Source organism: Sciurus vulgaris (assembly GCF_902686455.1).
Source record: "Sciurus vulgaris genome assembly, chromosome: 10".
In the NCBI taxonomy this organism is placed as follows: Eukaryota; Metazoa; Chordata; class Mammalia; order Rodentia; family Sciuridae; genus Sciurus; species Sciurus vulgaris.
The window spans coordinates 8,505,719-8,520,066 of NC_136470.1; the positions used below are offsets into that span (position 1 = coordinate 8,505,719).

Genomic DNA, 14,348 nt, shown 5'->3' on the forward strand with positions numbered 1-14,348 from the left:
TCACGGCCCAGTTTTCTATTAGTAAAAAGGGCTGGGCAAGGAGCGTCTGCTCTTCTGAATGTGTATGCTCCACAGTCAACCTCCTAAAGGGCACCTTGACCACACCCACAGCATGGCTGGCATCTGCATCTAGCTTTTACAAATTCAATGCTATCATAACCCACTGCGTTTCTGTGCACATACATAAATCCAAGAAATCTCAGCACACTAAAGCCTTAGGAGAGTCTCCATGCACATCAGCTCCCACCAGGTCCAGCGGATACAGAAGCTGTAAGTCTCAGAGAAGCAGTAACAACTAGTCACCATGACCCACTGCCCGCTCCTGCGCCTCCAGACCCCTAGCCAGTGACTGCTCTCGGGCTCCTGGTGTCCACCTCCACCCGGCCTCCTGTGCTCGGTGGCAGCCAGAGGGATTCTCTTAACAGGAAAGGTCTCCTTGCTCAGATCCTCCCAGAAAGTAAGCTCTGTGGCTTCCCCTCCCCTTGCCCCACTCCAGAATAAAGCCCCCGCTGAGACCTGGCCGCTGCCCTCCTCCCTCATCTCCTGCCACTCTCTCCTTTGCTGTCTCCACTCCAGCCACGCCTGTCCCCTGCCGGGCCTTGGACTTAGGCCTGTGCCCCAGATGGCCTTCCCGCCAGCCTGCTCGCTGCACTCAGGGCTGCTCAATGTCATGTTACCGGCTGGCTGTCCTCACCCCCCACAGCCCAGGAGTATTTTCTTCTTGGCATTCAGCACCCACCTCACCTGTTTGTTGCCTGTTGTCTGTGTCCTGCCAATGAAGCCTCCCGCTCCATGGGGGCAGGGGCTCCGTGTTCAGGGCACGCGTGCCTTGGTTTGACCACTGCGTCCCTGTGCTAGGGCTGCTGGCACACAGTGCCACACACCGAGTGGCTTCAACCACAGAAATGTACTGTCTGGCATTCCTGGAGGCCAGAGTCAGAAATCAGTGCCAACAGAGTCGGTCCTTCTGAGGGCCGCCCTGGTGTCTGCTGGTTACTGTTGGTCTCCGGGGTCCCTGGCTGGCGAGGCCTCGTCCTAATCACTGCCCGGGTCCTCTCCTGGTGCTCTCCCTCGGTGCAGATCTGTACAAGTTCCCCTTCTTACGAGGACACCGGTCAGACCAGGCTGCCACCACACCCTAATGACCCATTTAGCTTGGCTGTCTCTGTAAAGACCCTATTTCCATGTTTCCTGTTTCCATGAAGTTACATGCCAGGGGTCAGGACTACAACACGCCCCTTTTGGAAGACATAAGTCAACCCATTACCACTAGAAGCTACGTGACATTGGGCAAGTGGGCCAACAGTCACCGGAAAAGTGGGGCTAATGGCTGTACCCACCTGCTTTGGGTGATGGAGTCAGGGTCCTGGGCAGCCAAGAGGCAGAGTCCTTAGAAAGAACAAAAACTTGGACGGACACGCACAGAGGGAGAACCCAGGCAGAGATGAGGATGATGTGCCCACCAACTAAGGAACTCTGCAGACTGTCAACAAGCAGCAGACACAGGAGGCCCTCAGAAGGACCAGCTCTGTTGACACTGATTTCTGACTCTGGCCCCCTGGAGCGTGAGACAGTACATTTCTGTGGTTGAAGCCACTCGGTGCGTGGCACTGTGTGCCAGCAGCCCTCGCACAGGGACGCAGTGGTCAACACCAGCTTTACAGACACGGATGTGAGAAAGCCTGGGAACCCTGCTCGAGACCACAGGTTGACCTCACTCCAGTCAGAACGGCAACGATCAAGAATACAAGCAACAGTAAGCGTTGGCGAGGATGTGGGGGGAAGGCACACTCACACGTTGCGGGTGGGACTGCAAACTGGTGCGACCATTACGGAAAGCAGTGTGGAGATTCCTCAGAAAACTTGGAATGGAGCCACCACTTGACCCAGCTATCCCACTCCTCGGTTTATACCCAAAGGACGTAAAATCAGCATATTACAGTGACAGAGTCACATCAATGTCTGTAGCAGCTCAATTAACAATAGCTAAACTATGGAACCAACCTAGATGCCCTTCAACAGATGAATGGATAAAGAAAATGTGGAAAATACATAATACAGAATATTACTCGGCTTTAAAGAAGAATGAAATACTGGCATTTGCAGGTAAATGGATGGAGTTAGAGACTATCATGCTAAGTGAAATAAACCAAACCCAAAAAAACCAAAGGCCGAATGTTTTTGCTGATATGCAGATGCTAATTCACAATGGGGGGTGGACAAGGAAGAACAGTTACTTTATATTGGGTAGAGGGGAGTGAAGGGAGGGAAAGGGTACGGGAAAGGAATGACAGCAGAGTGAAACAGACACTATTACCCCAAGTACATGTATGACTGCATGACCCATGTGATCCTGTAATATGTATAATCAGAAAAATGAAAGATTACACTCTATGAGGATCTATCGAGATGTGTAAGTGCATTCTATTGTTATGTACAACTCATTAGAATAAAAAAAAAAAAAAAAAAAAAAAGGACCACAGGTTGAGCCAGGTGCAGTGACGCACGCCTGTAATCCCAGCAGCTTGGGAGGCTGAGGCAGGATTGTGAGTTCAGAGCCAGTCTGAGCAACTTAGTGAGGCCCTAAGCAACTCAGTGAGACCCTGTCTCTAAATAAATATAAAAAAGAACTGGGGATGTGGCTCAGTGGTTGAGTGTCCCTGGGTTCAATCCCCTGTACCAAAAATTAAAAAAGAAAGAAAAAAAGACCATGCGCCCAGGGCCAGGCTGCCTCCCCTCTGGCTGGCTGTGGCCCTGCAGAGTTTGCTCAGACTAGGCCTGAGGTCAAGGTGTGTCGCAAGGCTTACACAACAAAGCTAAGGCCCCCGAGCTCTTGGCACGAAGCCAGCGCCCACGAATGTGAGCCGCCGTGGGCACAGTGAGGCAGGCCAGATAGTGTCACCCTTGTCCCTCTGATGCCTGGAAAAACCTTCAGGGTGGCTCGTGTAACTCGTTGCCTAATTACAGTGACAAACAAGAAGCACAGCCAAGATGAGACAGTGGGAGTCCCTGAGTCAAAACCACAACAAAAAGTTGTCATTTAGAACTTTTAACCAGCACAATACTGTGAAAGGTGTTCAAGTCAGTGAGTGCGTCGGAGGAGGGCAAGGCGTTGAGAGGTGCACATGGCCCTACTGTGGCGGGCAGGGAGTGAATGAGTCCTGCGCACACCTGTTCTGCAAAACCCTGTCTGGCTGCAGATGGGTGTGGATGGAAAGGAGGCCACTCAGAGGGGCCCCGTTAAACTCCTGCAGCCGGGGCTGTGCCTGGCTGCACCTGTGGGCCGCACCGCTTTGCTCTGCTGTGGCGTTTGGTTAGGGGCTTGGCTCACACCTGGCGGGGTCATTCTCTCTTTGTTGGGATAAGAAAGGAAAATGATGCTCACCACAGGCGACACTCAGACGTCAAGCACTTCCAAATGCCCCCGTGGGGCAGAGCAAAACACTGCCCGTCCCGCAACACGTAAGTACGCAGCGCCCACCGTGATCCCGGGCTCCGGGAATGTGGCAGGAACAGGAAATCAGAGTCTGCCCTCCGCATGCACATTAGCTGCGCCACGTGGCAACAGACAGGCATTCCAAGTTTCCGCTCTCCTGGAACTTGAGGGTTGAGTCAATTACACACACAACATGCCTTGAACTGGGCCGCTCTGTGTTAGCTAACCTGGCATTTGTGGACTGAATGAAGACAGCATTGTGGTCACATCTTCTATCAGGAGGACAGAGAGCCCAGAGAGACTCAGACACCTGCCCAGGGCCTTGGGTGTAGCTCAGTGATGGAGCACATGCTTAGTCTGCCCTAGGCCCCGGGTTCCATCCCCAGCACATAAATAAATAAAAGAAACAAAAACAAACCCCCAAACCACAAGCTTCAGTCGTTGGTCATCAACCGGGTTCCCACACCATTCAACGGGCAAAGAACAACTAGTGCTGGCACGGCTGGGTCTCCAGAGGCAGAGGATGGGCTGGACCCCACTCCTCGTGCACAGAAACCTTCTCGAAAGGGGTCAAAGACCTACACACAAGAGCTAAAGCCAAGAAAGCTCTTAGCAAAGAGCACGAGGCAATGCTCACGGAGTTAGATTTGGCAGCCATTCCTCACACAGAACACCAAAATCTCAAGGAAAAAATAGTTAATTTGGACATCAAAAACTTTAAAAAAATATTATTAGTTGTAGATGGACATGACACCTTCATTTACTGATTTTTGTGTGGTGCTGAGGATCAAAACCAGTGTCTCACGCATGCTAGGCAAGCGCTCTTCCACTGAGCTAGAGCCCCAGCACCCCAAATTAAAAACTTATGCACATAGAAGGACCATATCAGAAAATTTAAAATGACAACCTACAGAATGGGAAAAAACATTTGCAAATCATACATCCAAAAATGGCCTCATCATTTTCAGGTAAATGGATGGAGTCAGAGACTATCATGCTAAGCAAAATAAGCCAATCCCAAAGAACCAAAGGCTGGATATTTTCTCTGATGCAGACACGAATTCATAATAAGGCTGCAGGGCTAGGGAAGAATACGGGTACTTTAGGCAGAGGGGAGTGAAGGGAGGGGAGGGGGTATGGGGATAGGAAGGAGAGTACACGAATCAGATGTTATTACTTTACATGCATATGTGACTACATGACCTGTGTGACTACGCCACATACAACCATGTGTTGTCATGTGTAACTAATCATTTTACTGTCATTTGTAACTAATCAGAACAAATGTTAAAAATTGATTAAAAATAAAGAAGTACTATCCAAAATACATAAAGAACTACAAATACCATCAAAACGGGCCGGGTACTTGAATGGGATTTCTTGGAAAGGTATACAAATAGCCAATGAACACATGACATGCCCAAGATTATTAGTCACTAGGAAAAAGCAAATCATACCCACAATGAGGCATCGCTTCACACGCTTTAGAAAGGTTATTATGAAATAAAAACTGAAAATGAGTGGTAGTGAAGTGAGGCAAAATCAGACCCTCCGTGGTGATGGCAGGCGATAAAATGGTGCAGCCGCTGAGAAAGACAGCTTAGAGTTTCCTTGGGGAGTTACACGTGGGCCCCTAGACCCAGCAACCTCACGCCCACTCAAGAACTGAAGCCTGGTGTTCAAACACCTGTCCACATGCAGTCACGGCACATTCGCAGCCACGAGGTGGAGACCTAGATGTCTATCAGCTGAAGGGAGGGCAAGACAGTGGGTCAGCCTCACAAAGCGAATTCGGGCAGATGCCGCCCTACGGATGAACCTAGAGAAGGTTACGCCAAGTTCAATATGGAGACACAAAGGGCTGCGTGTACGACTGGGTTCTCAGCAACAGTCCATAGAGATGGAAGGAGGCCAGTGGTTGCTCGTAGCTGGGCAGGGGAAAGGTAGGGTGGGGAAGACTGATAAGCCAGGGTCTCCCGAGGGAGACGAAGCTGTTTCAGAACTGAACAGTAGTGCCCACAGGGCAAATGAACTCAAAGTCACACAACTGCTATGTCTTAAAATGGATGTGGTGAATTTTATGTTATGTGGATTTATCTCAATTGAGAAAAAAAGATCCATTTTGAGTTGACTGTTGGGCAGGGTGAGAGAGGTTTAATTTCATTTTACTGCATATGGATTTCCAGTTTGCCAGCACCATTTGTTTAACAGGCTATCTTTTCTCCACTGTATGTTTTTGACTCCTCTGTCTAGTGCGAGGTGACTATATTTATGTGGGTTTGTCTCCGTGTCTTCTATCCTGTACCACTGGTCTGCCTGTCTATTTTGGTGCCAATACCATGCCATTTTTGTTACTATTGCTCTCTAGTATAGTTTAAGGTCTGGTAATGTGATACTTCCTGATTCACTTTTCCTGCTCAGGATTGTTTTGGCTATTCGAGGTCTCTTTTTCTTCCAGATGAAGTTCATGTTTGCTTTCTCTATTTCTACGAGGAATATCATTGGGATTTTAATTGGAATTGCATTGAATCTGTATAGCACCTTTGGTAGTATGGCCATTTTGACAGTATTAATTCTACCTATCCAAGATCATGGGAGATCTTTCCATCTTCTAAGGTTTTCTTCAATTTTTTTCCTTAGTGCTCTGCAGTTTTCATTGTCGAGATCTTTCATCTCTTTTGTTAAGATTGATTCCCCAATTTTTTTTTTTTTTTTTGAGGCTATTGTGAATGGAGTGGTTTTCCTAATTTCTCTTTCAGAGGATTCATCACTTAAGAATAGAATTGCATTAGATTTATGTGTATTGATTTTATATCCTGCTACTTTGCTGAATTCACTTATTAGTTCTCAAGGACTTAGGAATTAGACCACAGACTCTATACCGAACAGAAGACAAAGTAGGCCCAAATCTTCACCATATTGGCTTAGAATCAGACTTCCTTAACAAGACTCCCAAAGCACAAGAAATCAAAGCAAGAATCAATAAATGGGATGAACTCAAACTAAAAAGCTTTTTCTCAGCAAAGGATACAATCAATAATGTGAATAGAGAGCCTACGAAGTAGGAGAAAATCTTTTTCACACGCACTTCAGATAGAGCACTTATCTCCAAAATTTATAAAGAACTTATAAAACTTTACACCAAAAATACAAAGAATCCAATCAATATATGGGTCAAGGAATTGGACAGACACTTTACAGAAGAAGACACACAGGTGATTAATATATGAAAAAGTGTTTAACATCTCTAGTAATTAGAGAAATGCAAATTAAAACAACTCTAAGATTTCATCTTACTCCAATTAGAATGAAGAACACAAACAATAATAGATATTGGCGTGGATGTGAGGAAAAAGGCACACTTTTACATTGCTGGTGGAGTTGCAAATTGGTGCAGCCACTCTGGAAAGCAGTGTGGAGAATCCTCAGAAAACTTGGAATGGACTCACCTTTTGACCCAGTTATCCCACTCCTCAGTTTATACCCAAAGGACTTAAAATTAGCATGCTACAGTGACACAGCCACATCGATGTTTATAGCAGCTCAATTCACAATAGCTAAGCTATGGAACCAACCTAGATGCCCTTCAACAGATGAATGGATAAAGAAACTGTGGTATATATACACAATGGAATATTATTCAGCCATAAAGAATAATAATATTATGGCATTTGTAGATAAATGGATGGAATTGGAGAATATCATGCTAAGTGAAATAAGCCAATCCTAAAAAACCAAAGGCCGGATGTTTTCCCTTATGAGTGGATAATGATATATGGGGATGGGAGGAAGGGGGGTGAGAGAAGAATGGAGGAATTAGATTACATAGAGGGAAATGAGAGGGAGGCAGGGTATGGAAAATGGTGGACTGAGACAGACATCATTAACCCATGTACTTGTATGATTACACGAATGGTGTGAATCTACATTGTGCAAAACCATAGAAACAAAATGGTGTACCCCTGATTTGTGTACAATAAATCAAAATGCAGTCTGCAAAAAAGAGAGAAGTCACCAGATGGGCTTGGGAGGATGGGATGGATGGGTTAGTGGGTTGGAGAGGAGGCTAGAGAAAAAGGGAAATTCAGGCTAAAACAAAGGCATGGTGACATGTGCCCCTCTTTTTTCCTCAGTTCTTTCTCTTATTTTGTAAAGAAAATAAATTTTAAAATTTTATTTATTTTTTGCAGTACTGGAGATTAAACTGAGAGGGACTCTACCACGGAGCTATATCCCCACCCCTTGTAATGTTTTGTTTTGAGACAGGGTCTCATTAAATTGTCCAGGCTGGCTTGGGACTTGTGATCATCCTGCCTCAGCTTCCTGAGTCAGTGGGATTACAGATGTGTACCACCATGCTGACCCTTTTACTTTGTAATAAAACTCGTACTAACACCAGTAGGTCAGTCATGCCCCTGTAAAGTTGTTGAAAAGAATAAATTTCAAGATTAAAGATTTTGATCAGTTGTAACCAAGGCAGAAGAGCGAATCCTTTTCTTATAAAAAAAAAAAAAGAAAAAGAAAAGAAAAGAAAAAAGACAGAAATAATAAACACTACCCCCTACTCTCCTCAGCCTGCAGGTGAGCCACGTGCTAAGGCAGAGAAATGCGAAGACGCAGACTCCAGCACACTCCACCCCACTTGCGCTTCTCCCTCCCGCTAGAACAGAGACCTCCTTCAGCCCGGCCCGCGAACACTGCCCTGGCCTGAGAACGGCTCATGTGCAGCTGGTGACTGCAGGAAGCTCAGGCTCTCCTCTCCTGCCTTGCAGGAAGACCTTAGGAGCGATGCTTGTCCGCGCCAGCCAGCACCCGGCGGTGACGCTTATGTACTGTAAAGGTGCCTTGCCGGAGACCAGCTGTGATACCCACCCATCTCCACCCAGGGTGACGGCGAGTTTCAGCATCAGGGCTGGACTGCTGCGCAGGCTCAACCTGCTCCCGATCTTCATGCACACCTCCTTCCTCGCCAGCGAGGCTTGCTAAGAGCTCCCTGGCCTGTCTGGACCTGGGGCATTCAGACCTGCAGAGCAGAGCTGGGAGTCTCTCGACGCTCAGCTGGCACTTGAGTTCCACACCAAGTCCTAGCCAGAGAGCCATAGGGAGCCCAGGTATTCTCTACCTACATGCCATGCAAGTCATCTGAGTGCTTAGGGGCTCCTCTGTCATTGACCTCTAGGCAGGTCAGGAAAATTCCATGGTCCCTCTATAGGCCGCGAAAGAGCTCAAGGCCAAGCCCCCATCTGACCAGTTTGGGTCCCCCCAGACGTCACCCCTTGCTGTCATCCAAACATACACACACATGAGCACATACACACGTGCACCTACACTAGTTTGGGGCAGACTTCATGTTTATTTCATCCTTTGTTCTTCTAGGAGTTACCAGTCAGGAGTAAAAGGGTCAAAAAAGTAAACCAAAGAAGAAAATGTAGTAAAAATCCTGGGTAGTACATAAAGAGCAATCTTTGAATAAATTTTATTTCGTGCAGACATAAATACTGTTGAGAAAAAGACTGTTCGACTTCATCAACACTCTAGCATCAGGCTCAGCAAGGGCTAGGAGGCAAACACCTGGGTAACGGGCAGTGGGTCACTCTGAGGGACAGAGCTGGGGGGTTTCTCTTCTGTATTGTCTGTTACAGTCATCACAAATTCCTTGCAATAAATAATAAAAAAGGCAATCGTGTCCCCACCTCCAAGCAATCAAAACAGTACCCGCCCCACGTACCTTGTTGAGCTTGCCAAGCGAAGATATGAGATCTGCCCATTCACTCGAGGACTCGAAATTTCTTAAAGCCTTTTCAATCACTGAGGAATAATTTCTGTATCTGTAATCATTTAATAGCTCCTGCTCCTCTGGATCCATCTTACATTCTTACAGTGTGGAAAGTATCTAAAAGCGAATCAAGGAATAAACAAATGAGGGATCTGTTCAGGGACACAAATCCTTCCCAGTGCGGAGCCACGTTGACACGTGTCCACAAACACTGCTGTGCAGATGCACTTGGCAATGCAGGTCAAATATTTAGCAAGGCTTCTGGGCTGGGAACTAGGGTAAATAAAAGCAGTAATTCCAGCCTCCTGGACTCAGGGAGACAAATGCACACGGCAGAGAGGAGGAGGCCAGGTTCCACCTAATTGATAACATTCATTCTAGGAGTGAAACTTGCAAAACTACTAAACTATATATTGTTGCCAGGTGCCGAGTCTCAGTGCAGACGGCCCCTCCCATCACAGGGCATTCATAAGACCTAAGGACAAGCTCTTAACCTGAATGGTCTATGGAGCACCTGGGGTCCTCTCCCGTGACACCAGGTGACTGGAAATATTCTACAAGATCAGGTGAGAAAAAATAAAACATTAGGATGTGCACTGGGGAGGTAGCTCAGTGGTAGAGTCCTGGCTTGTGTCCCTGAGGCCCTAGGTTTGATCCACAGCACTGCAAAAGCACGGAACGTAAGAACAAAGCACTGGAGAACAGCGCTGTTGCCCATGGCGGGATGCGTCCAGGCAATGCGAACCAAGTGCTGACACAGGCTACAGCCAGTGACTCCTGAAAACTCATGGGAGAAGTCACATGCTGTACAACTCCAACAGGTGAAGCGCCCATGGTGGGCAATCCCGCAGAAATGGCAGGGTCAGTGGTCACCAAGGGTGGGCAGAAGCACAGTGACCGCCACTGAGCGGTAGAAATATGGACCACGATGATAGTTATGCAACTCTGTGAATTTACTAAAATCCACTGGATTATATCCTTGAATGACTGAACTCTGTCATCTTTAAGTTATACTCAATAACACTGCTATAAAAACTAAACTCTGAATTCCATTCACTCTGCATGCTTCTTCCTGTCTTCCTCTTCTCAGAAAGTGGAACCACCTGTGTCCATGGGACATTCTGTCATTCTGGACTCTTCCTTTGGGACATCCAAGACCTGTGGGTTTCCTTAGAAAACACTGTTGATCCAATGGCTCTCCATCCCACTTCAATGCAGAGCAAGCCTCCTGTCCCATGTGGTTTGCAGAGGGTTCCTAATGGCTCTCTCACATCCTTGTCCCGCTCCAATATATTTCACACTTCAGGAATCTTAAAACATATATTAAAAAATATCACTGCCATGTTTAAAACTCTTCCTACTAAGTTTATAAAGAATTCAAATTCCTCCCTCCACTACCTACCTACAAGGCTGCACCTACTTTTCTTCTCACCACATTCTGTAAGGTCTTTGCACATGCTGTGCCCCCTTGGCAAAAATATACTGTACTACACATATATACCCCCAAAGCAAAATCATTCTTGGGAAGACTTGTCTTGTTCCTTTTTCTGAAATATACTCCTTTATACTGTTTGAAAATATTAAGGAAAAGATGGCAAAGAGAGGTGGTAGTTTGTTTATTATGCCAAGAAAAGACTGAGAAGTTATATATCCAAATAGTCCATAGCTTTTTTTTTTTTTTTCCTCCCAAGAAATTTCCTGGCCTGAAATCCAGTCTAACTAAGCACTGCACTACTCCATGCACAATCTGTTTACTCAACTAAACATCGAAGCACTGAGGAAAGAAACCCGAAGATTACAGGGTTCCTAGTCTTACTGTTCAAAGCCTAATAAAAAAGGAAATCTCTAAGTGCATAATTTCAACTTAATGTGTATACACAGTGACAGAGTAGGTTGAAGTATCAGATGCAGGCAAGAAGACGAAGCCCTACTACCAGGACAGGAGTGCCCAAGGTCCATAGGTATGGGCGGCCCACGGTACCAGGAAGAGCTGCATTAGTGATATAGTGAGTGTTTAGTAGGTGAGCTGGCAAAGGGTGCACTGTTCGTGGCAAAGAGAGCGTGAGCCAGGCAAGCACAGGTGACTGAAGCAGTCCAATGCTACAGTCATCCATATGAAGAAAGTACTATTTGGTGTAACAGCAAAATGCGAAGTTTTAAAAATACTCATTGGAGCAAGCTCCTTTATTTCAAAATACGGGACATTTGATACTATGATACTACACCAGTCCTCTGTGTGAGCTTGGTACATACATTATTTATGTATGCACTTATCTCACACAATACACAGGAGTTCCCTGAGTATTATCAGTTCCAAGATGAGGATACTGGGAATCAGACCATTCAGAAAATTCCCTAGGCCGCTCAGCTAGTAGCTGGCCGAACCAGGATTCCAGCTCAGGTCAGTGAGATGCTATGTTATGCTAGGGCAAGGACTAGGTTCAGTCCTTAAATAGCTTTTTTTGGTTAGATCTTGCAATCTATTCTGGATACCTCTTGTGAGAGATTTGATAGTTTGCTACAAATAATTATACACACAAAGGAATAATCATACAATTAAGTGTGTCTGACCAGATATGTTAACCTTAAAACTGAAAATGTCAGTAGGATACCTCTACCTTACCCATTCTTAACTTCTTAGAAAAACAAGTTCAAGTGAAAACCCATCTGCTAGATCCCAAAGAAGTTCATTATAAATACGGTACAAGGAAGAACAAGTTAGCTGAAAAGAAGAAAACAGTGAAAATAACAAAAACCACCATTCCATGAGCAAGATTTATCCACAGATAGGAACAACCCTTGATCTAGGCCACACACACGCACAGCCAGTTGGCCTAATCAACTCGAAGACACATGATTTTGAATTTGGTGTTTCTGAGTGGTAACTGTACTGAAAAAATTAGACACCCAGTAGGAGTAGGCTTTGAGGTTGAGGCTGTCCAACACTTTAACCCCCTACCAAAAAAAAAAAACCTATAAAGGTTTCCCCACATGTAGGGCTGCTGTCTCCAGGTGAGGGCAACACCTGTGGGTGACAGTGTTGTCAGCAGCTGCTCTTGGAGGACCTAAGGGATCCCCACGATACCCGCAGCCAAGAATTCTGCAGGACGCAAGGCCAGGCCGGCAAAGCGCGCGCACTGCGGCTGGATCCCTTCTCTTGCGGACAGCCCTGGGGCTGTGGTGGTGGTGGCGGGTGTTTCCTAACAGAAAAGCCCTCAGTTCTTAAAGGTCTGGGTCCCCAGCCTCCTCCCCAATTGGGAACGCACCCGCAAACAAAGGCAGAGCTCCTCCGCCCTCCGCCAGCGGAGGGGCTGCGCGGGTGGTGCCCCACCTGACCTCCAGCGGCCGGACCTGACCCGCGCCCGGCCCGGCGAGGGCGTGCCCGCGCATCCTCCACCGCCGCGGCCGGGGACCGGGCGGGGACCCTCCCAGGTCGCCCACGGCGCGTCAGGCCGGCGCCCCACGCCCACGCGCAGCCTCGGAGGGCATCTCCGCACTGCAGCAGCGCGCGTCCGGGAGCCACCTGCACCCCGGGACCGCCCCTCGGCGCAGCCCGAACCTTCGGCACCAGAGGAAGGACGCCCGCGCCGCCTCGCCGCCCGCGGGCCGGCAGGGAGGGGACGCCCGGCGGCCGAGGGCGTGAACGCCCGGCAGGGCGCGGGCACGACTTACCTGCGGCGGCGGCCCTGGTCGGCGGGCGCGCCCACGTGCGACGTGGCGGAGCCTCTCCGGCTGCGGGAGAGCGCGGGCGGGGGGCTGCGGCGCGGCGAGGACCCCGAGCGCCCAGCAAGCGCCGTGCCCGAGCCCAGCGGCCGCGGCTCCGGGGGCGGGGCCGGGGCGGGGCGGGGCCGGGGCGGGGCGGGGCCGCGCGGGGCGGGGCCGCGCGGGGCGGGGCCGCGCGGGGCGGGGCCGCGCGGGGCGGGGCGGGCCGGGAGGTGGGCCCTCGGCGCGTGGGGATGCGGCGGAGGGCGGTCCCTCGTCCGGGGGCGGGGCCTCGAGGGGGCGGGGCGGGCCGGGAGGTGGGCCCTCGGCGCGTGGGGATGCGGCGGAGGGCGGTCCCTCGTCCGGGGGCGGGGCCGGGGGCGGGGCCTCGGCGCGCTCGGCCGGCTCCGGCGTCACCACCGCCTGGTTCGGGAGGCGAGGCTTCCGAGGCTTCCTCGCTGTGGGCGTCGCCTTGCGGTCGAGGTGCTGCTGAGAAGGCCTTGCCCAGGTGGGCAGGGTGGCGTCCGCCCCTCACGTAGGGCTTTTCCGACCCAACCGAAAGGAAGGGGTATCGGTCAGTTCCTGCCCCAGTCGCCTATCTGCCTTCGACCCTCGGAAGGGCGTTGGAGTTGCAGACTAGGATAACCGTAGGGCCCGAGCGGGGGACATGCCCTGGCTCATTCCATCCTTTTCTTCAGGGCTACCCCCTAACCTCCCTCGGGGAGGAGGCAGAATGAACCCTTCCGTGCTCAAGGCGCAGAAGGCTTGGGGTCCCTCGTTAAGGCGTGTTCCCCCACCCCGCCCGAGGCCCTCTCTTTCCCTAAATGTCATGGGAAGTGGTCACTTCTTGGAATGACCCCGTCTTGGGGGCTCCGGCTCAAGAAAGAGGACTTGATATCAACTCTAGGTAGCATTAATATTTCCGGACGAATCCTCACCCCTTCCTGGGTGACCCGCCCCACCTGGCCTGGCAGCTACAGAGCTGGAAGCACCAAGCGAGGTTGTCAAGGGAGTCATACTAGCTGGCCCGGCCATTGGCCCTATCCTGATTGCCCCAGCTGGGGCTCCCAGCCAATCAAAACACTGCCACCTGTTGATTAAGGTTGTAATTTCTATTGTGGCCGCTCCCCTTTTAACCCCTGAGAGGCCCGTAGGAATTTTTGGATCCGATTTGGGCTTCACTAAGGCTAGGTAGTCCATGAACAAGCTTGGGGAGAGGAGAAAGTCCACTGACGTTTGGAAACCGTGTAGGACGCTTTTTGTTACACGTATGTTTCTGGGTAAGGGTGTATAGTTTGTACCAGATTCCAAAGTGGATCTATCACCTCTTCCAAAACATCAGGAATATTTTAATAGTTTGGGAATCTGGATCTCTGGCCTAGCCAGGCTGCTGATTCGGTTCCATCTCCTTTTGTCACATCCCAAGAGTCCCAT

At 49.3% G+C, this 14,348-nt stretch overlaps 1 protein-coding gene across 3 annotated transcripts in view; it reads right to left on the reverse strand.

The window, feature by feature from the left end:
- Window positions 1-13,025, reverse strand: part of DOP1B (DOP1 leucine zipper like protein B) — a 109,813-nt gene extending 96,788 nt beyond the window's left edge. For all 3 annotated transcript variants that reach the window (XR_013766542.1, XM_079156003.1, XM_079156002.1), the window contains exons 1-2: window positions 12,885-13,025; window positions 9,165-9,329 (exon numbers count right to left, since the gene is read on the reverse strand). Coding sequence is in view for 2 of the 3 variants with exons in the window: in XM_079156003.1 (XP_079012129.1) it covers window positions 9,165-9,302 (138 nt within the window). In the remaining variant the exon portion in view is untranslated. The remainder of the gene's footprint in view (window positions 1-9,164; window positions 9,330-12,884) is intronic.
- Window positions 13,026-14,348: the final 1,323 nt, after the last annotated feature.